At 40.7% G+C, this 27,629-nt stretch overlaps 1 protein-coding gene across 1 annotated transcript; it reads right to left on the bottom strand.

The window, feature by feature from the left end:
* Positions 1-13,274: 13,274 nt before the first annotated feature.
* Positions 13,275-26,643, bottom strand: fhdc1 (FH2 domain containing 1). Its single transcript, XM_073473387.1, has 11 exons — positions 26,065-26,643; positions 23,395-23,456; positions 21,359-21,461; positions 21,156-21,241; positions 20,478-20,578; positions 19,298-19,368; positions 18,406-18,513; positions 17,527-17,597; positions 16,771-16,888; positions 16,441-16,605; positions 13,275-16,080 (listed from the first exon to the last, which is right to left on the bottom strand). Exons 1-11 carry the CDS (start codon positions 26,566-26,568, stop codon positions 13,897-13,899), a joined length of 3,573 nt encoding a protein of 1,190 aa, XP_073329488.1. The 5' UTR covers positions 26,569-26,643; the 3' UTR covers positions 13,275-13,896.
* Positions 26,644-27,629: the final 986 nt, after the last annotated feature.

The raw sequence follows: 27,629 nt of genomic DNA on the forward strand, positions 1-27,629 counted from the left end.
CCGTCTTTGTCTGGATAGTCAAATGCTCACGGCCACCTCACTGTACAAACATTAACAACGGACACAAAGTTCCAGTAGATACACAGTTATGTAGAATTATCAATTTATTTCATATACTTATGCAAACTCACACAACAGTCCTGTGATAAATCCTTTCTAGGACAATCACACTGCTTGATATTTTTCATGACTAGTGCTCTTATGAAACCTGTCTAATGCTCGTACAGACAAAAACAGCAAACAAAAACTCGGCAAAGATCATAATTTAAATCAGAAACAGTTGTTTATATTTATATAATAGTAATAGATTCATTGCAGCATGCTTAAAGGGGCACTACGTAGTTTTGGAGAAGGAATTCAAACTCAGAATTTTTATATTTACAATATTAATGAGGTAATAACACAAAACTCTTTTCCATAACTGAATAAACAAGCTGCTCTCAGAGGAAAATAAGGTCCCCAGAACACTGTTTGAATGTCAAAGTGTCCTTGAGCAAGACACTGAACCCCAAATTGCTCCTGATGAGCAGGTGGGCACCTTGCATGGCAGCCTCTGCCATTAGTGTGTGTGAATGGGTGAATGTGACAAGTGTTGTAAAGCGCTCTGAGCGGTCAGTAGACTGGAAAAGCGCTATAGAAATGCAAGAGCATTTACCATCTACGGAGCCTTGGAGTTGTTGGCGGTGATGTTATATCGGACTAGAGTCTTAACTAAAAGCATGGGCAATGAGTCATCTTAGATGCTGGTTTTATTTCTTGATTAGCATGAGAATACTCCCATAGTAGCAGCACGGTGTACTGCAGTGGTGGGAGAGTTATGCAGCCTTCACTGCATCACTCTCTACTTCCTGTTCCCAGAATCACTTACTGCATTCAAGCACCTCTAATGTCACAGAGACTGAAAAAACAGCTGCCAGAGAAACACTACACATCAGACATCAAAGGACACACACACAGACACACACAGACACACACACACACACAGGGGTAGACTGAGCAGTAATGTAATGAGACTTTAATCCACTTAGTTTATCTGCGAGGAAGAATGGATCCATCTAATGACATGAATATGTGCTGCTGAAACAATGTTACATAAAGTGACGATAAAAGTAATTCAGCTAAACGTTATTTTTATTGAGTAATGTGTAAAAAATTGACTAATTACTGTAATGACATCAGTCTAAACATGTAAATTTAGATGTTTTCATTTTACAAATGCGTTCAAGTTGGAAGTTAAAGGAGCATTTCAACATTATCAATGTGCTATTTCACTTTCTTGCCAAAAGATAGAAGAGAGGATGCTACTGCTACTCCAAAACTGTAGGGGGCAGCACAACACTGGACTAGTGGCCAAACCGTTTAATTACAACGTCACACGATTCACTGGGACCCAAAAAGACTTTTTCCCCATAAGCTTACATTGTGAAAGAAGCGGCTTGATTTTTTGAGCGTCACCCTCCGCTATGTGACTCCTTTCACTGTCATTATATAAACGATCTGGTCCGATAACATTTGGACAGTCTAGAAGAGCCGCACGATTAAATTATTTTATTCTGAATCAAGTTAGCCAGGCGCTAAAACGAAGTGTCTACGGAGAGAACGCCTGGTTTACTGTAGCTGGCTTCAGGTAACCAGGACTGTGAATCTGGGAACAAGAAGACACAGCAGGCGGGGACAGAAGACGCATGAAGCGGCAGAAGACCAGATGAAAACGGCATGTAGAGCTTGAATATATTTTTACATCTTACTCTGTGAGTTGAGGATTTATTTCGTCCAAACCAGAGGTGGTTGCGGAAAACCAAGACTGTTTTGGTGAGTTTTATTTCAAATACATCAAGATGAATAAAGTGTGTTTCTGTAAAAGAGAGAAACTTTACTTTAGACTGTGTATGGTTGTATTTTTCTGTTTAGTAAGAAAAATATGTGCAGAAATATCTCCTTTCTTTACATTTTGTGAGTTTATACTGTTTAGTAGCACCTCTTTCAGTACAAAGTGGTATTAGGAGACGGGACGGGACGGGGCTAGCTGGTTAGCATACTAACTTCAGTAAACATCTCTGCAACACAATAACAGCAAAACAGATGTCATTGTCATAACGACAGCACTGTTGTTTCTTCACACTCATATTTCACAAATTGCTCCTTTAATTGTGGCTCCATTCAAGCATTTCTCGCAGCTGCACTGCTGGAATAACTTTATTCAACTTTAACTTTTCATTTTAGTATCAAATCTTAATTGCACTTACTCATAAGAACATCTATAAATAGGCTAATAAATACTAACCACGACTCACTAGGATGCTTCCACCTTTTTTCTTCTATAACCTGACAGCTGATGTGTTCTGACACTAAACATAATTATGTGTTAATACTGAGTCTATACGCACACAAAACATAAAGCCACCAAGCCATCTGAAACATGACATCCTGTCTGACTCATAACTCAGCAAGAGCATCAGTGGGCACCAAGGTCCATTCAAGTTTTTCCAGATTTAAGATGCTGACACAAACATGAGCCTGCTGCAGAGCTGCAGAGCTGCTGTTGCTGTAAGTGGATTACTGAAGCAGTCCACACTCACAGATTAACAGCATGTCTGCACACTTGCACTTTATATGATTGGATGCATATTTAATGTTAATCCAGAAATGTAATTCTTGCATGTCTGTGTTTTAAGCTTCAGGCTGAAAGTCTCACACAGAATAAAGTGAGGACAAAGTGTGAGCATTCATTCAATCTCAGCTCATGAAAGTCATGCAGGAAGTTCTGATCCACTCACCTAAATGCTGCCTGGCTGGACTCCCAGTTTAACCGCTGTGGTTGTTTCTCCTCTCTCTCTGCACCGACCCCCCTGTCCTCCTCCTGTCCTCCTCCTGCCCTGTCTGCTGCTCCGCATAATGAAGCTCTCCAGCTGAACCGAGAGGCGCTTCCACTCACTTCCACCTCACTACTTATTAAAGGGACCCGCCGACAGTAAAAGGGAAAGGCAGCCGGATGAAGCTGGAGCTCATACAGTCCGGAGAAACTTCATCAATATTACATTCATGTGTAAAAATAGTCTTGGTAGCCATGCATTATTTCTGTTTGTTCCCTACAGAGGTTATACAAGATGTTTTGTTGTTATGTCATCATGTGTAATGCATTAAAGGAAAGCAGTGCTAATTTATGTCAGCCTACCTTAAAGGACATCCTACAGAATATTTAAAGGTGCACTGTGTAGTTTTTGGGAGGACATTTTAATCAGAGGAGGAACTAAATAAATAAACTCTCTTTGTTTTTATGACTGAATGAACAAACTGATCTTAAAGGACAATTTCATACTGTTTTACCTTGTTTATATGTGGCGGACCCTGCCACCTTTGTAGCTTCAAACAGTGTTCTGGGGACCTTATTTTCCTCTGAGAACAGCTTGTTGCAGTTATGGTAAAAAATATTATTTCTGTTTGTATTATTACCTCATTAATGTTGTAAATATTAAAATTCAGAGTTTGAATTTACTCTCCAAAACTACGTAGTGCCCCTTTAAGCATCTATGGAACTGCTTATCCTTAGCAAACCAAATACAGTTAATTATTTTAGACTACTTTATTATTATATAAACTGCTTTAACAACTGTTTCTGATTTAAATTGTAATTTTTGCCAAGTTTTAAGGTGATTAAGGTGACTCTTTGGCAAAAACGCAATGTAAACATTAATGCCAATAAAGCTTATTTGACTTTGTATATTCCAGATAAGTTACCTTAATTTTCTATAGACAGTATAATAAGAAAAAAATATATAAAAATATGTTTAAAATGACCAACAGCAGTTGTTCTCCTCCTGATGGGACATCCCAGCACCAGTATAGTAACTGTGGTTTCCAGTCAAGCCCCTCCCTTCTTATGAGGGAGGCTGTTGCCATGACGACCCTACATTATTCAGCAGCCCATGAAAGACTCTTTTCAGATAAAAAAAAAAAGAAAAAAGAAAGAAGGAAAGACAGAAACAAGTTATTTGCATTCCTTTTCCATTAGAGATTTGGTGCGATAGAGGAAAAAAAAGGCGGCATGAGGTTTATTGTCTGGAGTGTATCGGAGGCGGGGGAGGGGTCGATCCCGATGCATCTGAAGGCCTCACAAACTATTTTAGAAAACTAATGCACTGTGTGTGTGTGTGTGTGTGTGTGTGTTCGTGTGTTTGTGTGTGTGTGTGCCACAGTCAAAGGGCACCTGCTTAACATGCAGTGCACAATCACAGGCTCAGTGCAGAGATTTCTGTTCGTTTCAGCATCCCACCTCTGTTTTATTTTAAAGTAACTAAGCAGGTACAGCAACAGCTTCAAAAACTTCATGTCAGCTCAAACACACACAGTATAGATCCACGACAGCTTTGTGCTTCAGTTTTCGAGAATTAAACACAAACATAATGAAGCTAAAAAAAACCTCAATATTCATTATCAAACTTTTGATGTCAGGGGAGAAAAATCAATGATGTATTTTTGCCTTCAGTGATTTAGATGAATGATTTAAAAGAAGCAACAAACGGTCGATAAATCCTCACCTCCATGTCTCACAGCCAGGCTGAGTCTTTCAGCAGTTTTAAGGACAAAAGCAGAATATTCAGACAGTTTTACTATAATTTCATCCTGACTGCTCACAGCTGCCTGCACCTGCCACTGTCATTAGTCCAGCAGAGCATGGCGGGATTAGCAGAGAGTCCTGTGAATGGCTGCTGAATAATTGACCAACTTCTTTTGTCTCGTTCAAGCGGTTCTGATTGAACATATGCGGACGACCAAACTGCAATAAAAGTTTGATGTGGAAATGATAATTAGGAGCGTTTCTAGAGTGGAACAGTTATTATGAAGGCTGCTGCTGCTACATGTGCAGTGAAGCTAAAGTACAACCAAGGGACTCAGTGATGGTGACAATATGTACTGTATATCTGCTGTGAGTCACATCCGTGGTGACGTGAAACAGCAAATATGCCCCTGACCTTTTCTGGAGTAACTCTGCTCTTAATGTAAAGTGATGTTGGATGTGAAGCAGCAGGAGAGAGAAGAGGAAACTTCTATATGCAGCAGTGGACTTGTGCTTCACTTGAGTAGTTACATTTTCCCGTACTGCATCCTCGGAGTCTAAAATATTCATTTGACAGCTTTAGTTTCTAGTTATCATGCAGATTTTAATTATTAATGCAAAATATGAATAATCTAACAAATTCAAATTAAATATATTTCCATAAGGTTAAACTCAGCAGTACATAAAGTAACTGGTTGCATCTCTGAACACATCAATGCATCTCTAATTATTATCCAGCGATATATCCGATTTCAAAACTGGCCATTCTGCATAATAAGTACTTCTACCTAAGTCGGATTTGAATGCATGAATATCACTAGTTACAGAGTAATGTTTTAACCGTGGTATTTGTACTTTTACTTCAGTAAAATATCTGAATACTTCTTCTTTAACTTGCATCAAGAAAAGTTGGCTCACAAATGAGAAAAAAGGCGTTGATCTCCATCAGCACCTGCACTTGAAACCAGCTGCTAATAATATATCTGTAATATGACAAACAGAACCAGAAGCCTGTACTGAGGCCAAGCAAAAGCCTACACGTGCGGGAAAGCAGTAGATTCATTGGATGATAGATGTGATCAGCATACTGTATAATGTAATATCCACATAAGTGATATTGCGTACTGCTCTCCCATCACATTTCCTTAAGTTGTATATGTTATATATGCTGTTTAAAAAAATGATTTTTCAACTGAAATGAAAATAAAGTGTCTCTGTGACCCAGCAACGTAAGGAGGAGACTTAAGCACTGTACTGTAACCTAATATATAAAAAGCAATGTCCAAACAGGAAAGGGAAGCAGTTTATCACATTAATGCAGAGAGTGCCTCACCCCATGTCTGTTTCCTCCAGTTTTCTGTCGTCTCTCTGCGCTTGTGTGGTCAGATGAGTGGCTCGACTTTCACAGTGTGTTCACGTCATGTAGTATCTGAAGACAGAAGCAAAATAATTGTCTCTCGTGATGATTAACCACCTCTAAATCCTCATTTAAAAGACATAACGAGCATTTAAAAGTGTGTATTTCTATAGGAGAGAGTCCGTTGTGTTTATATTGGCTGCTAATCTCAGTAGTCGCCTGTTGATGTCACACTGATAATCCCCTGTAGCTGTAGTAGAGCGAGTAAATGAAATCCCAGCATGTTTATGATGTGCTGTAGAGGCTGTCGCACATATGTGTAGGTGGATAAGAAGCGTTTGTTAAAGGTCAGAGTGGTTCAGTGAGAAGAATCAGGAGTGGCGTGTCCTTTAAAGTGACAGGAAGTAAATGTAAACCACCTTTGATGAATAAACTCAACATGAACTCAAGACTGCATGATAAAAAACACACGATTCAAAGGTCAAAGCCTCATTTTTGGGCTTCATTTCGCTGTATATTTGCATTTTTTTGGTTGTCACTGTTTGATTTTGGAGAACACTGGCTGCAAATATGCAAACATTCACAGTTGCAAGGTTTAAAACTGACCAGAAGAGGACGTGCTTCTTTATTTCTAACTAAAAAGAAACCACTGCTGAAGTAAATGTGCACTGAATAAACTCATAAAACAGACTTACTCTTTCTAGGAATGGTGCTGCTGAGACCTGCTTCCTGTCCGGGTTGTTTTCTGATCCCACTCGTCTGCGTCATGATGAGCAGGACAACATCCTCAAGCTTCATCCATCAAAATGACCCAAAGTAGGAGACAATGCACCCTTCCTCCCCAGCTGTGGGTGACATGTAATAGTGAATAACCTCCTGCAGGAGTGAGGGAGTGAAAGTAAGGATCCTACTCTTCACGAGTTACTGTAGGTTGAGCTGCAGGATAAGGAGGATTGAGAGGAGTATAATCCCTCGCACATGGCTACAGCAACTTTGATCTAGAGATAAACGTGCCAAGTCACGAGCCGTTTGACATCTCATGCCAGCAGTTCTCACACCTGCATTTATTTAAAGAACTGAGCCAAACAGACAGATCATCCTACAGTACGTGTGCTATCAGAGGATGTGAATCTTTTCAGGAAAACTTACAGCAGAAAACCAAGGATTTTCGACGAGACGTTTGGGAAATTTCCAGCAGTGTTTGTGGGGACAGAACCAGGTGTAACCCTAACCCTAACCATAAGCAACTGGTTTTTGTACCTAAACCCAACCAGACCATAAACACAGCGTTGTCACAACATAAAAATATTTCAACATATCTGTTGTTTGCAGAAACATACATTGCCAAAATGTATTCTGCTGATTAAGTTTCCATTATTGTGATAATTATGAATGTAATAATAAACTAAGAAGGTGGAACAGTGTTTATACTGTGAGTAATAAAATTGTGTTGCTTGAGGTTCACTTTCATGTTCACAGTCTGATGATCAAACAGTCAAACCATTGTTTTTTATTATGCAACCTTTCTTCATCTTTTATCTGCTTCTCTCTGGCAACTTAAGAAAAAAACAAAAACAAAAACAAAAACAGAGGCCTTTACAAATTCAAAATCGAGAGTTTGCCCCTTGAAATGGTTTAATGAGCCATTCATTTTACTTACATACAAACATCGCTTAAAAAGGTGTTTTTTAATCCTCCTGATCAACATACAGCATGTTGTGAGGTAAACAGTGGATACACTGCATTTTTAAAAGTTGAAACAAGTGGACAGGCTGAAGATGGATGTCTCTTACAGGACTGCTGACATACGAGATACTCTGCTGCCCTCTAGTGGTTGAGAAGCTGAGGTGGAACAGATCCAGTCAGTCTGTCCACCAGATATTGTGTTTATCGAGTGCAAAAAGTGTGTTTCATTGTTTCACTACAAATAGCTGTACATTTGGTACATTAAGTTTGGTATTTTGTTTTTTAATAATTACCCAAAAATATCGTGCAAACTTAAAATCTTCCTGCCTGTAAAGTTACATAGAGGTGCCCAAACTTTTCCCCTTGGAAGGCCAAAACAAAATCTTATTGTCGGGCATAAACCTTTTGTGTCACTCTGACTCCGATGTCCAGATTATGAAAAATAATTCATATTCAAGGAGCATTTTTACCCATTCTAATATTTATATTTTTATTATATATTAATATTTTACTATATAGATATTATGGACTCTACTTTTGGCAGCCCTGACAGACTTCCTTGATGATAATCCCCTGACACAAGCAGTTTTTTAATTAAGTACATGATTTATTCATTTATTATTTTACATTTACAGACTACTTATAATTTGAGGGTATTATAGTTTAAATGCAAAGCTTGGAATTAGCAGTCTCACATTTCAAACCATTTTCATCTTTCTTTTTATTCCTTTTACTGCTCTGAGTATATTTATGTTTTTAATGTGATGTCCTTTTCTTACGTCCTTTACTGCTTTCAATTGTTTATTATTGATATATTTATTATCCTCTATTCATTTTATTGCTCTTATTCTTTTGATCTGTTCTTAATTCCTCTTATTTGATGTTGTCTTCTTTTTTTCTGTTATTTTGCCTTTTTTATCGCTTCTATTCCTGTTAATGACTCATATTGACTGTTTGTGTTTTTACATTTTCTTCCTTCTTTTGTTTTAACTCACCTCAGACGAGGCTGCTTGTGTTTGACCTGACTGTCGAGGGTTTATTCTGTAATACTGTCGGCATGAAGTTTATTATTATCATTAAATTAGTCAAAGTTCAGGATTCGTAACAGCATCCTTTCAGCCAATCATGTGCTTTTATGAGGACTGTACATTGATTGGACAATAGTTTAATAACTTGAGTTTTGAAGGATTATTGTGAGACTCTACATTACTGTTCTGCACTTTATTGCTATTTTATCTTATTTTTTGTTTTATTTTTTACCTATTTAGTGATGTTTATAGAATTGAGTATGAAGCTGCACAGAAGATAATCTGTCCTTTTCTATCAAAGACACACAAAGGACACGTTTTCAGTTTACACAGCAACATGTGATTTTATTTATTTCTCAGACGTCATCATCAGAAATATAAACTGCAGTAGGGTAACGTCACAATTTGCAGCTCTGTGGTCTCGATGTGATCAGAGACGATCATTTGCTCGACAGAGTGAATCAGTCTTTTTTTTTTTCTTTCATTTTTTTCATTGTGACACGTAAGATTGTAAAAGACCAAGCAGAGCAGTGGAGCACCTATTAAAAACAACAACAACAACAACACACACACTAGTCATTCCTTTCCAGTGTACATGAGACAACATTGGGGGAAATTAATGCCAGAACAAAACACATTGAAGAGAATCAGAACAGACAATTAACAAAGGTTTTGCGCACGGCATTGACCTTTTAGGTTTACAGGGCTTTTCGTGAGTAATGGTAATTTATGCTTGGATTGTTACTACGGTAACCACCCCAGAAAAAGGGGAAGTTGTGGTGAAAGGGGGGAGTAAGTATTCAAATGCCACAGCAGCTCCACTGCTGTAGGCCAGTCACATGTAATGTAAAGGGCAGCCATTGTGATGCTCAGGGCTGTTAAAGAGGAGGCAGCAGGGGGCATTGTGGGATACACAAAGCAGGAGAGACTGAGAGCAGACTGAGAGCAGAGGACTTGATGTATATATCGTGTCCGGGCTGGGAGGAAAGCTTCTCTACAGCTGTTGAAGTTGCAAAAAAAAACAGTCGCTGTCCGATCCAAAATCCAAATGTAAACAAAAGCTGATCCTGCAATTAAACCTGGAGAGACATTTTTTGTTAGAGGTGATACCAGGACATAAAACTAGCAGCAGCCACCAGTCAAATGATGGTAAAATATGCAAATGGGTGTGAGATTTGCTTCATTCAACAGCCAAAAAACAACAGTAATATATTGAATGGCTGCTAAAATTGAAACATGCACAGTCACTTGGCTGGTGGATACAGAAATGTTAATTTTGCACCCTGAAGAAAGCGATGAGTTTAGTGTTACTTATGCTAAAGATGCATTTTTCTTAATGACTACCTGTGAAAGGTCACTCCAAACAAATAGGTGGCAGCATATCACAGAGTATCCACTGACTGTAGCTGCCATTAGGTAGTTAATTTAGTTAGTTTAGTTCGCCGTGCAACCAGTTACCCAGACTATGAGTTCGAGTGGTATAGGAGACAGGAAAGGCAGGGGCTAGCTGGTTAGCATGCTAACTTCAGTGGATATCTCTGCAACACACTGTCAAAACTCTTCTTCACATTCTGTCGAGAGCTTTAAGTGAATTTTTGAATGTTTTAAACAAAAATTTGTGTATATTGCACCTTTAAAGTTGTATTTGTTGTTCATGAGGATACGCTTTAAATATCTTGAATGGGTTTGACAATCGTAACTCAACTTAGAGCTTTTAAAGAGAGTTTTAAAGGTGAATTTTCACACCCAAATTAAAAGTTTTTACAGAATAATTAGATGTGGAGTCCCTCCATTTAAACGAAACAGGCTGCAGAGTTCTTTTATACATCAGTCCGTCCTGTTGCTGAACCAAAATCTGTGTGCTGCTCACTTAGATCTGAATCTGAGGATATTACATGATATGTTTTATGGTCATGACTGTTTTGTATCTCTAGGAATACGTGTCATGTGAGTAACTGTATGTTAAACCTGTGTGTAAACGTCTTGAACTGAATTGGCTAAGGATGCAAAATGAATTTCAGTGTAAACTGACAATAAAGCTGCAGCGTATCGTATCGTATAATATCATATCATATATCTTTATTTCAGGCTGACTGGAAGTGAAATTTCATGAGCTCAAGTCTCAGAAACATTACTTTGGAGCTAAATTGATTCATCTACGAGCACAATTTTGACAATCAAATAGTTACATTATTTTTCATGCACAAATTACCAAAACATCTCTGGTTATAGTTTCTCAAATGTGCTTCGAAAACCAGTGAGAATTCTTCTTTTTTTCATTTTAAAGTGAATATTTTGGGGGTTTGGACAGTGATCAGTGCATCTACTTGGGCTTCAGGATGGCTCTGGACCTCAATGATTAACCAAGAGAATATACGTCATCTGCTGCAGTCCTCCATTACTCGATACTCCTTGAAAATCTAAATTTAGGCTTCATGCAGGCCACACACACGGTGGCACGTCACACTGGGCCTTTTGTTGTCATCGGTTCACTGACTTAATTTGCATTACAAGGAAGAGGAAGACACTCACAGCATGTCAACACACTGCCAGGGCTCTCAACATGAAAGTCATGGATGTTTGGACCATTTTAAAATATCTGTGCTCACATACTTCACTCTTTTACCCTTCATGTTTTAATGCAATGTAAACATATTGATAGTCAGAAAAATACTATGTCTTTACATTATGTACAAAGTGAATCACTAACCAGCAGTTTGGTGAGACGATGGAATGAAGGAAAAGTTTCTACTCTCCTTTTACAATCGAGTTTCTACTGGTGATGAGATCGGCTACATTAAGCTTTAAGGCAATGCACTGTTGTGAGTGTTGTTGCCATCAAGGCAATGGCACAAAGCAGTCTGAAAGGCAAGTGGTGTGAAATGGTCAACAGGACTTAATTAGCTCCAGTTTGCGCCTCTCATGTGTCTCCATTATATCCGAGTCACAGAGCTAAGCAACCATTTACAGAAAATAACAACAATGATTATAATCTGATTTTTGAAAAGCTAAAAAGGTTCAAAAACACTTTGAGGTTTTATAAAAGGTATTTCCAGACAGATTCAATATACTGCACCCGTGAGTGTGGCCCCCTGGTGGGCAGTGAAGGCACTGCAGGTGGGCAGCAACAGGTCCTTCAGAATAAATAAATAAAAGGTTGTAAAATTTTCATTAAGTTTAAATTTGCCGAAACATTTTTATGATTAAATATTTTGATGAAAAAAATAATCAGAACTGATAAAACAAGGTAGTTAATTTACGTGCTGTTCTTCATTTATCTGACATTTATCCGGTGTTGTGTTAAAAGTCTGTTTTGGTAGGTGGAATTGCAGGAAACACAATTTTAACAGGAAGGCAAAACTATTTGACACGAACGCAGACTTTGACAACTCATCAGCATTTATCGCCGTGTCAATGACGGGATCAGAGTCGTGATTAAAAGTGTGGATGAGTGGAAGATTTTCTGATTTCAAAGAGAGCTGCTGTACTACAAGATAAACCCGATTTTTAAATCATTGACCAAGCTGCAAACAAAACTATCAGCCAGGTAGCTGGAGTCCTAGTCCTTAATCATTTCGTATGTCCCAGCGGATGTGTGTTTCATCCATATTCATATTTCATGACAAATGGTGGATATCAGATCAACAATTTGAGTGAAAAGATGAATCTTTCAAAAATGGGCATACATTAATATCTTAGTATAAGTATTTGGTATATATCTTCTCCCGGTATGATCTGACAGTGTTAAGAGCTGAAATTCTGTTATTTCTTCGCCCACCGCGAGCTTTCTTCTTCTGACAGAAACTAGCATTCTGCATTTAGTGAATTCTGCGCCTGCGATGTTTTGATCTTCTGATGGTATGGTCACTTTGCCTAATCGCATCTGGATACAACTGATCCAGTTTCTGTGCAGGGTTTTAGAGTTCAATGCGCCTTAGAAAGAGTTAGTCAAGCCACAGTAACAATTTGACATCTGACACTTCTACTTACTTACTATACTTCTTATTTCCAGGTTTATGTGACTATATCAGAGATTATCAATGTGGTCTCAGACGTTTGAAATGCCACTGTATAGTTAAAACGTGGGAAGCTATAAATATTTTAATTGCAAACTGAATATTTTTCTCCACATGATTCTGGGAATACCTTCAAAACATCAGTAAGTTTTGTTAAACAACCTTCTGGTATCTATTTGATGTTTTTCTCTGTCGGTACACGAGAGGCACAGACTGGAGCCAGGCTGAATTATGACCAGTTATTGTTGCAGTTGAACCTCGTCAAGAAAAAGGTGCAGGCCTAGAGAAAATATGAAACGACTACATTCACAGTAGAAAAATTAGACCAGGCTGTCAAAATAATCACATGACTGATGATCATGTCAGTGTCGTTTCAAATGCTTTCCTCTCAAAGCATTAGCATTGATCGTGTTATTAGCCTACAGTATACAGGAAACATCTCCTACGTGCACGTCTACTCCACGTCGTTATGGAGGAGTTCTAACACATTTACAAACTACTGACACAAACATACACAAGGTACAACAAGTACCACAGTTGGTATACACTGGCTTATAATCTGTGACTTTACATATTGTAGTAACATATCTATACCAGGAATCTGTAAAAAGTGACATTGCAGTTTGAACCAATGTATCAGATTTCGCCTACATCTTCATCATGCAGAGCCGAATGAACATATACTACATTTTCTGCTGGTACAAGGCCACTGCGATCGTTCTGAGGTATCAAGCAAAGGAACCGAAAAGCAAACAGAGCGATTCTCTACAGGAGGGTGCGACAAAACTAAAAGTAACAGCAGCAAGTTAAGGTACAACGAATCTTGTAACCTGACCTGAATGAAAAAAGACACTGAAACTCGGTCTCAAATTGTCAGAGCTCATTAGCAGCATCATACAGTCAGTAGTGATCAACATCAACATCATCACAGACACTAGCAGATACAGGACGCAGACAGCTAAGCAGGCAAAGAGGCTCCTGTGCAGAAACATCAATTTGCCATTTGTCAGTTGAGTTAATGCCCACCCCAGAAAATAAAGGAAGTTGTGAAGCTTTTTTTTTTGTACGAACACAAGAGGAACACCTGGAGCAGTTCATTGCATCTTGCTCTTTGCAATTCATAAACCTGATACAGAGTCAGCTACTGGAGGATCCTTAGTTAGAGAGCTTGATTTTGTCTTTTGCATGATATGTGGAGTGAAAATCAATTTACATCAAACTCAAGGAGAGAGTTTCTACACTAGGTTTGTTTCATTTCCAGCTCGGTTTAGCACTCCTGCTGGGCGTCACCATGTCTCTAGACTTCTCAGAAAAGCTGTTAGTCTTGCGAATATCCTCACGTGTCGGAGGTGGCGTCTGAGGTGGCGGTGGAGTCTCGCTGCGGTAGGCGCTGCGACTGGCTGCTTTCACACTCTGCACCCGTCGCAGGTTTGTCCCTTGTGGCCGCTCCTCGCTAGTTTGAACCGAGGGCGACAACCTGTTCTGCTTCACTGAGGTTTGTCGACCTCGAAGTGAGGGGCTGCGAGACGGCGTGGAGGGGACGGATGGCGGGCCCAGCTCCTTCTTGGTCCTGGAAGTTGAAGCTACGGTGTTGCGGGCGAAGCTGGGGACACCAGAGGTGTTTTTTAAGCTGACTGTGTGAGAGCTGCTGTTCTCAGAGGAAGCTGCAGCAGGAGTCTGAGCTTGAGCTTGAGCTTGAGCTTGAGCTTGAGCTTGAGCTTGAGCCAGGGCTCTCATGGTGGAGCGACACATCTTCTCCTCAGGTGCAGGTTTGGGGATGTTCCTCAGGGGTTTGGCGCTCGGCTTGTGGATGGAAGCTTTTCTCTGGGTTGAATCACGTGCCCATCTTGAAATGCCGCCTATGAGGCTGCTTCCCCTCTGAGCTTTCGACTCGTCTGGTGGCAGACTGGAGTGTCGGAGAGGTCTTGCGGCCTTCTCAGTCCTTCCTCTTGCTGGAGTGCTCTGATCTCGAAGAGGCCGACGTGACTCTCCATTGTCATGCACCTCTGCTCTCTTGCTGCTACCCGTCCTTGTCAGCTTGCTAATGGGCACGACTTTACGCATGCCCTGGCTCTCGCTGCTGGTCAGCGTTCGTACGCCACGACCTCCGCTGGGCTTGGTCACTTTGTTAGCTTTGCTCTTTGTGTGGGCTGGCTTTCTGCTGCTTTTCTGTGGATCTTTCTCCTGTGCACCTTGTTTGCCCTCAGCGGTGTCACAGCTCTCTGTGTCCCACTCCTCTGTGGTGGCAGACGGAGTCATGGATGCTGCGTCCACCGATTTTGGCGCTGAAAGCTCATTGGTTGAAACGGACTGGTCGTTGGGTGACATGGACTCCATATTAGAGGACAGAGAGCTTGGATCTTGCGGGCTCTCCTGATCTTTGCTGCAGTCGGCCGCTCCGAAGAGTCCCTCTTTGGTTAGAGACGAGCTTTCAACCTCAGAGTAATCCAAAGCGACAGAGCAGTCTGTTTCTGTGCAGTCTAGTATATAAAACATTGGTTTCTTATTGGATACAGAGGTGTCTAATGGGAGGGGTGTATCACAGGTTGTTGATGAAATTGTACTGTTGTCCTCTTCTTCTTTCTCTCTCTCAGGAGAGACACCAGCCTGTATTGGAAGATCTAGTTTCCCTGCTCCTCTTTCTAAAACTTTACCCTGCAGGAGATTGTCCGGACTCACAGGAGAACGTCTCTCCCTCTCTAAATCAGTCACCACGACATCCCCCTGGTTGACAAAGTGCAAATGATTACTGTTATTGTTTGGACTTGGTAGGTCAAAAGCTTGAGGACCTCGAACTAAAGTGTGCTTCTCCACACTGACATTCATGTGGCTGGTGGCTGTTGGGTTGGGAAGATGTGCCGGCTTCTGAAAGACACAAAAGGAGCGAGGCAGTGCGCTGCCCTCTGACACTGATGAGTAAATATTGTTGTTGTTGTACGGATCGTTATCGTTCAGCCCAGAGGAGGAAAACCTGGCCAGAGGGCTGATGGGCTCAGTTTCTGCATGTGGAGACGTCACTTGTCTGTCACAGCCCAGTTCACGGTTGTCGTCCTGCGCTAAAATCCAGGGGGTCGTCCTCCGCTGCACGGCGCGGCCCGACCGAGGTAGGCTGTTAAATTTGGAGTAGTCTGTAGGATTCCCAGTGCCTCCGAACAGCTCCAGGTATCCTTGGAGTTCTCGGTCTGCTATGGAGGTCATGGTGTGACGGTGGCGGCGGGCGCTGGCAGAGCGTCCCAGAGGGCTTTGTGGGCTGTGAGACCTCTGCTGGAAGAAGTCCAGCAGGCCTTCTTTGGTGAGCATCTCCACATCGTTCTCACTGCTGCTCCGACCAAACACACCGCTCTGATCTGCACCTGACCAAGCAAAACGCTTCTCCTCCAACTCTCTCAGACGACGCTGCCGGGCTGCTTCCTTCAGCTCGCGGTCTGTGTTGTCCTGAGAGAAAGAGGAGAGTGGAGAAATGTTTAGAGGCAGGCAGGGAGACAGAGATACAAATAAATATAAGCAATATCAAATCAGAAAATTCACATTTCATCACATCTTTTTAGCCTTCACATTCATTCATCTTATTGGATGATTCATCAGTTATTACAAGATTGGTCTTACTTAAGTAACAATGGCAACAATAATGATAGTCTGAGGGGAAAATGTCATGATACATTTTATTAATCATTAACAAATATAAGTAAGAACAGGTATTAAGTATTAATTAACGCTAACAATGCTATTTTCCCCCATGGGCATGAGACCCAAAACTTTGAAAAGTTGTAACCAACCCTTTTCATGAAAACCAACCTTGACAGCTTTGTTGAACTTGTTGCAGAAGTCCTGAAAGATGCGGAAGCACTCGTCCAGCTTGAAGGTGTCCTTGTCCTCACAAAAGAAATCGATGAGAGCGTTCCCCTCCTTACGCAGATCCAGCCTGCGTCTCTTCAGGTCCTGAAGCGTCCGAGCTGAACTCTGAGACATCAGACACACAGTTTCAATATATATAATGTTACACACTTTTATGGGTGTAATCATCTGTAGCACTTGAGTCAGCAGTTCCAGAAATGTACACTGGCCTGGATCCAACTTTCTGTATGTCTGTGTATATGATGTATTACATAACGACTGCTGCATCACCTGCAGAAAAGGCTCCAGCTGCTGCAGCAGCTCCTGGTCTCCTTGAACCTTCTCCTCCAGAGTTTTAATCCGAACATATAAGGAGGAAAACTCCATCTCGATGTTTTCCACTGAGATTCTACATGAAAACAGTACAGCAGCAAGAAAATGTGCTTAGAGACATTTTTGGCGATGACATGCATAATAATCACATTACCGACTGCAAACTGTCCTCGTAACACTGCTTAGCGTGACACTTTGCTGAACGCAGTGTCAGACTGTCATCTGTTAAAGGTGAAGACAGACCCGCTGTGAGGAAATGTATGCAGGAGGGAGGGAGGGAGCCTCGGCTCTGTGGTGCAGGAGCTGTACTGACTACACACAGAAATGACCTTGGGAAGCTGACAGAGCCTGACAGCCACCAGCATCGCACTGCAACTCTCAAAGTACTGCACTTAAGTCAGACGTCAGCTTGAGTAATGAGGCTGGATGAGCGTGTCAATTCAGCAGATGATAAAAATGTCAAACCATCAGTTACGCTTCTGGTCGTTTACAGAATAAAACACAGAAAAATACATTCATCCTATACACATTGTTTCATAGAGCCCCTTTAAGCTCTGGGAATGAAATTAAGTTTGGTGAAACTGAACAACCTTTGGTGGAAAATGTCCCTCACTATACTTCATAGACAAACAATTGGTGCCATCATTCTCTTTGACAGAAAATTACGTATTACTATGTTTACAATGTTGTCTAAAAATGTCAGGAGCAGATTACCTGGCTGCACTTTGCACATCCTGAAGTTTCTCCGGAAATTTGAGCAGCTTCTCGTCTTTTTTCTTTGCCTCCTGTGTGAAGAGACACATCATGCGAATTAAATCTTAATGTTGGTGTACTTTGCACGATCGAGTGGCATCACTGCAGTGTAAAGCACTGCTCTTTACTTTGTTATATAAGTGCTTGGCCAGCCTCTCTCGGCTCTTTTTCTGTTTCCTGTCACCATCTGCTGTCCACCTGCCCCTCCTGTAGTCGCAGTGTTTGGACGCCGTTTACTCAAACACCACTGCTGTGAAAGATTTATATAAAATAAAGTCTTTGTGGCTGACAAATGATTGTCTCTTAATGCACGCTGGAGTGAAATACAGTATGTCTGCACATTTTGCTTTAAACATTTGAAGTTAAGTGTGATTTGACTGTAGTAATCTGATAGACCACAGAGTTTCTAATATGAAATATTAATAGGATTAAATCTGTGTTTAGTTATATCCTACACACACCTCAGCAATGTCTCAAAAAGAGTTTACATAGCACATCACTTTAATTCAGTATATTTCATCGATTCAGTACACATTGAGAAATAGTATTATCTTCTTTACAGGTGAAAACAGTGTCGAATATAAAAATAAATGGCTTCAAAAACACAAGAATATGTTACATGGGTATTATTCTTATACAGACGTATATAAAGTAGAGGTTTGACTTCATGTAGCCCAACAAGTAACCTAACAAACAACACACAGTAGCCTGTTAAGTGTTAACTCCATTGTCATTTCTGAAGCTGCACTTTGCTGCATTGTATTGTATTACATAAGACAGCAACGCTCTTCATGGTATTGTATATACATTGTATTGTATAACTGAAGCTTTTCCACTAACCATGGCGACAAAGTGCAGCAGATTCATCCCTGGCTTGTTGGCCTTGGTGTCAGCCAATGAGAGGAGGGACGACAGCTTGAACCCCACAGCATTGCCTGCGTAGCCGCCCTGAGAAACACACAGAAAGCCTGTAGCCTGATATACAGTAGCTGTGGATCAACAGTAGCTTATTCTTCTGTGCCATTGACCTCTGTTGGTCTTCAAAAACTATATTTTAAAACCCTTTTTTTTACCTGGAGTTAGATAAGAAGATTGATTCCAAACCAAATATAAAACTAGAGCAAGTAGCCAATTCGAAACCTCAACAAAATACCAACAGAAATGTTAATCAGTGAGCGTTAATGGTCCTGGTAGGCAAATGTTTTTTATCTTTGGAAGGAGCTAGGCTACCTGTTTGCTGCTGTTTTCAGTCTTAATGCGAAGTTAAGCTAAAACATCTCAACCAAATGCAATTTTACTCATGTTTGAGTAACAATTTCCAAAACCCACAGAGCCCAGCTTGTTGAGGAAATAATGTAGATAACAATATATTTGTGATGTTTTTTTGTTTATTTTTGAGATTTTGGTCCTTAATAGGAATAAGTAGGAGGCAGAAAGTCAGAAGTATTAAGAGACAAACTATCACATTGTTAGTTTTTGACTTTTTGTGGGATTTTTAAAGGCACTACAAGGAACTTTTAACTGTGTTATTATTTTAGTTTTTCTTAAAGCCTGTTGGATTTCAAGATATTCGCGTTGAGTAAGTTATGAAATTAAACGTTCTTGGTAGGTGGAGGAAAGTTTATATTCCTTGTAGTAGCTTTTAAAAATAATAAAGCAAGCCTAATCTTTTAACCCAGAAGGACAAGAGAGTGGTATGAATCCATTAAGTGAACATTACTGTTGGACTTACAGCGTTCATGATGTTTCCGGCCTGCAGCACCAGATGCAGAATGGCATGAAGCTCCTCGCAGCTCATCAGCTCTATAAGATGAAAATCAATATAAAGTCAGTTAGAGGATGGACATCCACACGTTACTTCACTCTCATTTTCCACCATCACGCAGAACAACTATCAGCGGCAATAATGACAATCTGCTCTAAATTCACAGGAGGTTAACTGGAATGTATTTCTGCATTCTGACCATGTCTCCTTTGGGACGAGCAGTGAGGATAAACGTCCCGTACTGTTGAAAGTTTTTTCATTAAACGGTGTCATTAAAAGTTCTACTCAATTTGTCCCACGCAGTGTTTAACTGATAGCTCTGCAATGCAGTGAAAAGGTCACAGTCCTGTAGAAGAGGGTGAAGAGGGTTTAAGAAAAACCAATAAAGCACAGAGAGGAGAGTGTGACTCAGCTGAAATGACACAGGCTCAAGTGATGGATGCAAAAAAACGGATGGACTGCCTAAAAATTTGATACAGAGACATTCACATCCCCTTTAGGGTTTATTGTAACAACTTTGGTGCCATCATCGGGCCCAAAACTTTGGTTTGCCAAGTATCTGCAAAATGAACGGCATTCCCAGTAGCCTTAGCTGTACTACATGTCTACAAGTATGTAGCATGCTAACATCCTGAACTAAAATGATAAACATATTAAACACCTGCTGTTTGCATGTCAGCATTTTGACTGTCAGGATATATGAGTGCTGTAATCTAACTGAGTGTATTTACTGAAGTACTGTACTCATTTTGAGGTACATGTACTTAAAAGTAACCAACATCATACTTGAGTAAAAGTAAAGATATCATGTTAAATTATTACTTTGGTGTAAGTGAATGTCGCCCATATGAATTGGGCCTTATTGTACCTGATATTAAACGTACTTAAGTATCAAAAGTTAATAAATAAAATGTATAAATCAAAAAAAAATCACAATTATAACACATTACAAAGATGACACAGCCTTGTCTTTCCACTCTGTCCCCACATCACTCTATCTCAGGTGACACATTCCTACTTTGTGTTCAGCACCGCTGACAGCTCAAATATCTGGGTCACCTGTCTGAGCACATGTGACTGTGTGTGTATGCGTGTGTGTGTGTGTGTGTGTGTGTGTGTGTAGGTACAAGTGCCCGTGTGTTATTACCTTTAGTGGCGACACGGACGACATCGATCTCGTGGCTCATTACAGCACAGGAAGGGAAGAACTCTTCGCGGAGGACAATGGCCTCAATCCGAACCTCGAACCTGTCAGAGACGAAGCAGAATGGTGTTAAATTTGTTGAATCGCATGTGGAGAAGCTCATCCTGTAGGTTGTGATAAGACAGACTTCTTTAACATAATAATAAGTGATGGGGGTGAGGGCATGTTGGGTGTTTAGTCTGTCAAATCACGTCCTTTCAGTCTTATATTTCATTTGTTTTATGACAAACTGATAAGTCTCTAGAGTTGAAAATTTGACTTTTAAACTCACAAACATCATATGTGTAATTCATGGCACAATTCAAACAGGATCAAATAATTATATGTCTCTTGCCATTCACTAGCATACATATTTTTTCTGAAATAAGGTCCCATGGTAGTCCAATGAAAGGGACATGCCTTCGCCTCTCTATTAATGTGCAATGTCCAAAAAACAAACAGACAAAGAAACATACAAACACAACACTTTTATATGAATACGTGTGAGGGAGGAAGGCAGCACAATGTTGTTGTAAAGTCCCCACAAAATGCAAATCTATCGTCCGAATGACTGTCAAACAGTGCCTTCACATTTCCCCTTTGACTGAGACTACACTCTGTACTCTATAGAAATCTACTTACCGAGGCACCTGGATCAGGAGGTACATAAAGGAATCGACCAGCGTCAGCTTGTCTGGGTCTCCTTTAAACGACTGAAGTTTCTTGATCTGTCGGAAGAATAAGAGAAAGAGGAAGCTCAGCAGTCTGTATTGTTTTCTATCTCCATTCACTGTCTTTTATCATCAGTTTGAGTTAAAGCCACACAGACATTCACAAACACAGACCTCCTCAGTGTCAGGCAGGAGCTTCAGCAGGTCTTTGAGCAGCTCTGCTCCATAAATCTTTCCCTCTCCTCGTCGTATGTCTTCAACAATGGAGCGGTTGGACCTGGAAGACAAAGAGTTTATTTCATTTAAGATCGATGATAGACGGCACAGGTGCTCTCTCTTAATGCTCGCTCCCTTGTGTTTACAAATGCAGTAAAAAAACAGCTGTTAGTCTGACGTCCCCGTTGGAGCTGACTTCATTAACTGGAAAAGCAAACTAAAAATACGGACAAAGACGAGATAAGTAAAATGAAAAACATCCTCTTCAGCTGAGCTCAGTTCAACATGTTTTCTAAATCATGACTCATTGCTTCTCATAACATACTGAAATCTAGTGCTGCAACACAATTCCCAGTTACATCACGGAGATAAAAGATGACTGTTAGAAAACCTTCAAGGACGATATTCAGTAAGCTGACACCTTATAATATGATGTAACACGTTACAGCAGCTTTGTAATGAATGTCACCTTCATGCTTTTACTGCATTATTCACTGACTGTATCAGAAACACGTCTATTTAACTCCAGGCCAGAGTTTGATTGTTGTATTGGATCAAATTATATGTACAGCTGACATCATGAGCTGCAATGATTAGTCTTTAATCGATTAGTCGATCACAAGAATATTAAATGTCAAACATTTACTGTTTCCAGCTTCTTAAATTTAAGGATTTGCTGCTTTTCTTTCTCATTTATTCCAGTAAATGAAGTCTTTGGGTTTTGGACTGTTGGTTGGACAAAAGAAGATGTCACTTTGGGCTCTGGGAAACTGTAATGAGCACACATTTTTTTTAAACATTTTACAGACTCGATAATTTATCTTGAAAGTTAGTGGCCGTCCTGTTGTAGAGTTGCTATGTTTTATTCAAGATCCTAAATTTATGGATTGCTGCATGCAAGGGTGTCACTTTATGTTGTAAAGCGGTGGGAACATAAGGGCTCAGATGAAGAGAGACATTTTTTTGAATGATATTCAACATATGTGTTTTTTTGGCAATGTTATAGAGGATCAGTGTAAGGTCAGAGTAGATAATTACAGTGGCACTTTGAAATGATGCTGTGAAAACTGAACTAAAGCATTTGTAAACACATGTAACAGAGCATAGAGGATGACATATATGACAGAGGTTGAGTACATGTTAGATTTGAAGTCAAATAAAAAAGGCACACGCACAAAAGTAAACACTAACTGTGATGAAGTCACTGCTCAAACTCAGTCCTGACTGAGTACAGTAAAGCTCACAGTCAAATGTCATTAAAATACAGAGGGGAGCCATGCAAATACACCGTCATGCAAAACAGACACCTAACACACTTTTTGTACTCTGCCGCTCCAGACGACTTATGTAACACGACGCTGAGTCCAGTCGAACACACCTCTAGATTTCCTGAACCAATTAATTATAAACAATGGAGAGCTAAGAAGGCCTCTTAAAGAAACTGACACAGATTTTGACCCTAATCTTCCCCAGTTGTTAAGGTTTTTACTTCCTCAGTCAGGCGCTGAAACACAAACTGAAACTGAGAGTGTTTTCAGGATAACATCAGTGATAAGTCTCATATCTCTGGGCAGTCTGAGCAGCTGAAACGCACCATTATCCTGCTTCATCTGCCACTTTGGATTATAAAGTCTTATAATGTTATTCTTTATTAGATATTATCAGTTTTATTCCATCTCTCCCGAGTCGCAGATTAGCTTGGGATCAGATATTGTTTTTCCAAGTGTTTGTTAGCTAAAGAGAAAACTGTGTGCTGTCGTCATCAACTGACATACAGTAAAAGACATTAACCTATGTTAAGTGTTCTTTAGAAAGCACTCTCCACCGCCATCATCAAAACACCAAAGATGCAATAACAAGTCATATTTGACTCCAGAGACTAGAGCCGAGCAGCACCGAAGCTGTTTACTGAGACATCTTATGTTGTTTTGTTTCCCACTGAGCTTTAAGGAAGCAGCTCTTCTCTCAGGTAGTGAAGCAGGTGGACGACTTACTTCTTGAACTGCTTCAGGAAAATGCCCACATTCATTCCTCTCTTCGAGTCGAGGATGCTGATCTGAAAACAAACGAAAGGCACAATAAGTGATTTCATTGTAGCTGTGGTTAAACACACAATGAAACACACACACACGGTATGTACCCACCCCCCTCCCTTCTCCTTGTTGTTGCTTGAGTTACCGACACCACCCCGACCACCACCCGTTGTCACCCTGTGGGACACTGAAACTCCACCGGGCCTCACTGTGGTTCACACACCTCCCTCATTAACAATGGCGCGTACATGCTTCCTTTCACAGGCGACTGTACAGTACGTACATTTTTAAAAAGGCTCCCTCGCAAGACCTAATTACTGCTTTTAAATCATTTAAATAATAAATTAAGTTTTGGAGATACCAGCAGCATTTTATGGAACTAGATGGCGCTCAGCTGGTGGTGCTCAAAGCGCCGAAAAACATACAAATGAAAAACTGAACGGCAGCGTCTCTTTCCAGAAATCATGACCCAGTTACTCAAGATAATCCTCAGACCTTGTTGATAATTAGTTAATAGTTTCATGAAGAAACTATTTTCTTTCAACCGAACTTCAGCCGCCAGCCATATCACTGCACACATGGCAGCATGCTTCTACGCATGCTTGAGATGCTGGCTAACTAAGCTAAATAAGCAAGCTAACAAGCCAAGTGACATCTAGACATCTAGAGAAGGCAGACATCTTTATGGACGCTATCTCCAAGACTCAGTAACTCACAACAAAACAATCTAGATGAATAAATAGTAGCACAGGTAAGACAAAAAATATCTATTTTTGATTCTTAGGTGAACTATCCCTTGAAAAATCTTTGTGTTTTGGACTGTTATTTGCACAAAAAAAGCCGAGTGAGGACGTCACCTTGGGCTCTGAGAACTGGGTTAGTTCTCAGAGCAAACAATCAATAAATAATCAATTGACTGAGGCTGAAAACTGTTTGAAGCCCTAATATATATGAAAAACAAGAGCATACAAAGAGCATCAACCACAGATACAGTATGTTCCTGTGTGCACAAATGGCGGCATTATTTTAAACTCCCAAAGGAGTTTTTAGTCACAACTGTTCCCTGCTGACACTGTGAGGTTTGACCAGCTGCAGCCGGTTCATTGTGGGGACACTGAGGAGTCTCCCTGCGCCTCACGCAGGTATTGCTTTACAGTTCACATGTTACCTTCCAGGAGTCCATAATGACGCAAACATGTTTTTGTTCTGTTTTTGAACGCAAATCATTTTTTGCACTGAAAGAAAAGCTGTAACTGAGCACCGTTACCTAACGCGTCCCTGCAGGGGTATCTTAATACAGTGGGAGCAGGGTAGAGTTATGTACTGGAGTATTGTGATGTGTGTTCAGGACCTGAGGTAACATGTGCAACACAATGGCGGTGGATGCAAGAGTTTGTAGGCATCAGGACTAGGAATTTTCTGAATCTGAGCGTTTTAATGACAGCAAACTGAATATAGATACTATAATAATTGTAATTACAAATCTGAGAGCGTTCCAGTTGGTAGATCCTCATCAGGTAAGATTCAGGCCAAAATCCTGACTGTGACTGTGTGAGGTTTTGGCCTGATGCCTATCATTATTACGTAATAACAAAAAAAATGTTCTTGAAATTCATATAATATACAGTTTAATATAAATCCTAAATCTGAAAAAAACCTACTTTCCTCAGCAATAAAACAATCTGTGAAACACAAACAAGAGCACTTTTTTAAATCCTATTTGTTGAGTCAGTGTCATGTCTGTGTTCGACAGGCTGCTCATTCTGCCTCACAACAAATTGATTGTGGGAGAGGAGATAAATATTATACTCATCGCTGTTTACTTTATGAAAAAACCAATCCAGTCCTCACAAGCAGCAACAACAAGGGTAACTATAAGCGTTTTGTCTCTGTCTAAAGCTGCCTCAGTATATCTCATCTTCTCAAATTCAAAGCGACTTTTAAGCAGATCAGATCTCAGAACTGGATGAATCATTATACCCCACAAGTAAATCCTGAACTTGGGACATCTCATCATATTGGATAAATTTGAGATCTATGTGATTGTCTATGATACTGTTTTGTGACTGGCTGTGTGCTTTGTGTGTCTTCTACAGAAGAGGGATCTTGATCTTAATAACTACGTTACACGCACACTATAATTAAAATATAATTTCAAATATGGTAGTTTGCGACACACAGCCTCGTGCCTGTTTACAGTCAGCTCTGTGCACTGGCCGACAGTTTGTAAGGTTGGGGTAGAGATGCCCACATTTCTGGTCAGAAGGAGACATGCACCTACTTTCAAACATTTCAGAAGACTTTGATATCAACAAATATCACTGAGGGAATTAAAGTCGGAGGCTTCACTAGCCATGTAAACAGCTGCACATGGTACAGTCACAGTACATTATGTGCATGTAAACGTAGTCACTGAGACGACGTGAGTAAGTACATGTTACATAATAAATACTGTTGATTGTTAAAGGGAGTTGTAGTGGCAAGTCCTGCACGTTGAATATAATGACATCTTAGAGAAAGGGCCACTTTAATCTTAAGAGGATTTATTACAATCACTGTTTCGACACTCTTAACTGTGAACACAAGTGTTGCTGGTGTCAGTGTTACAGCAGACTCATGACAACCACTCACCTCATCCTTGCTGCTTTCCTTGAAGGAGCGCGACCTGGAGATACGAGCTGAGGTTCCAGTGGCCGGTGTCGACCCACGTATGCCTATCAACGCCTCCTCTTGCTGCCCGAACAGCTCCTCCACAGAGCGAACATCGATCTGATACTGCTGCTGCCGCACCGCCATCGTCCAGATGTTGGGCTTCCCACGTACCTTCTCCTCCGGTATCGGCTTCCAGAAGAAGCTGCGGACGCGGCGCTTCTTCCTTGCGTTGTGGCTGGTGGATGTGGTCGCGGGGGGTGGAGGGGGTGGGGGTGCCCCTGGCGGCGGCGGCAGGGGAGGCGGTGGCGGAGCTTCATGCTTAGAGGTGTCGGGGGTGTCACTGAGGGAGGGTACGGTGGCGTGAGTGTGTCCGGACATAGAGGAAGGGTCAGAGGTGGTGATGGAGGAAGTGGTGCAGCTGCTTCCCTCGCTGCTGCAGCTCTCTGGCTCATTGGTTGTGGATGGACAACTCATAACAAGCATCACAGGGACGAGCAGTCAGCATATAAGCTGACACTGAACATAAAATGAATATGTCTGATCAGTGTTTACTCTTTTTCAAAATGATCTCCGAAGAACTATTTTGTTTTTTTCACTCTGAGGAACATCAAAATGCTGCAGGGTACGTCCCCTCACTGCTGGAGGAAGGAAGGTGTCCCTTCATCTGGTCACAATGAAGGGAGCACGTCCTTTGATTCTGTCCATCTCCATCACTCAGCTGGTCATCCATCGTGCTGAGCAGAGCCTTTGAAGGTTACCTCCCAGGGGGAGAGGGTAGGGGGCGGCAACGGCCAGGGAGCTACAAGAGCAACAAAAACAACATAGGACAGGATTATACAGAGGTAGTCATGCATGTTGTCATGGACAATCTGAAATTAGGGGAAATTAAGGGGTGCGACAGATCAAAAGACGAGGGGTACCCAGTCAAAGGGGCTCACAATGAGGGAAATGGCAAATCCTATTTTTTCCTGCTTTTGAAGGGCTTTGAAGTCAGGCTGTGGGGTGTATAATGATCAGAGACATCCACAGCTTAGCTTCTGTTACACAGTTTGGTATCGTTTTCATTCTGAAGAAGTTCTCATGTAGCGGACATCGAAGAAAGATTACAAGATTAAAAAATGATGCAACTTTAAAATAGTGTGTTCTGCGGTGCAGTGAAAAAAGTAAAACATGAAAAGTAACTTTGTCCAATAAATAAATAAGTTAAACTAAAATCAGTTCTTGCTGTATGTCCAATAATGGCCTGTTCACTTATTTCTGGTTAATTTCAAACATATACTGTTGGCCAATCAGCATCCGGTGCTAACTTTAGCTTTATGGAAAACAACCACGGTCTCTCATGTATTCACATCAACATCATCTGTTGCCGTAGGGCAGAGTCTGTTGCGTAGCAACGGCATTAACAAAAACAACACAGTGCACCAGGAAAAAAATGAGATTAGGCAAATCCAACAAAGACACACGTTACCAGGCACAGAAACAGACATATACACAACTGCACATGCTTATTTGTTTTAGAGCAAATCTTGATCTGTAAATCCCTG

Source organism: Pagrus major, chromosome 1 (genome assembly GCF_040436345.1).
Source record: "Pagrus major chromosome 1, Pma_NU_1.0".
In the NCBI taxonomy this organism is placed as follows: Eukaryota; Metazoa; Chordata; class Actinopteri; order Spariformes; family Sparidae; genus Pagrus; species Pagrus major.

Coding starts and splice junctions, on each gene's coding strand:
- fhdc1 (XM_073473387.1), bottom strand. CDS start 26,568: ATGCTTGTTATGAGTTGTCCATCCACAACCAATGAGCCAGAGAGCTGC. Junction 21,462..23,394: donor TTCCTGAAGCAGTTCAAGAA/GTAAGTCGTCCA, acceptor TTTGTCTTCCAG/GTCCAACCGCTCCATTGTTG. Junction 16,606..16,770: donor AGCTGGAGCCTTTTCTGCAG/GTGATGCAGCAG, acceptor CTGATGTCTCAG/AGTTCAGCTCGGACGCTTCA.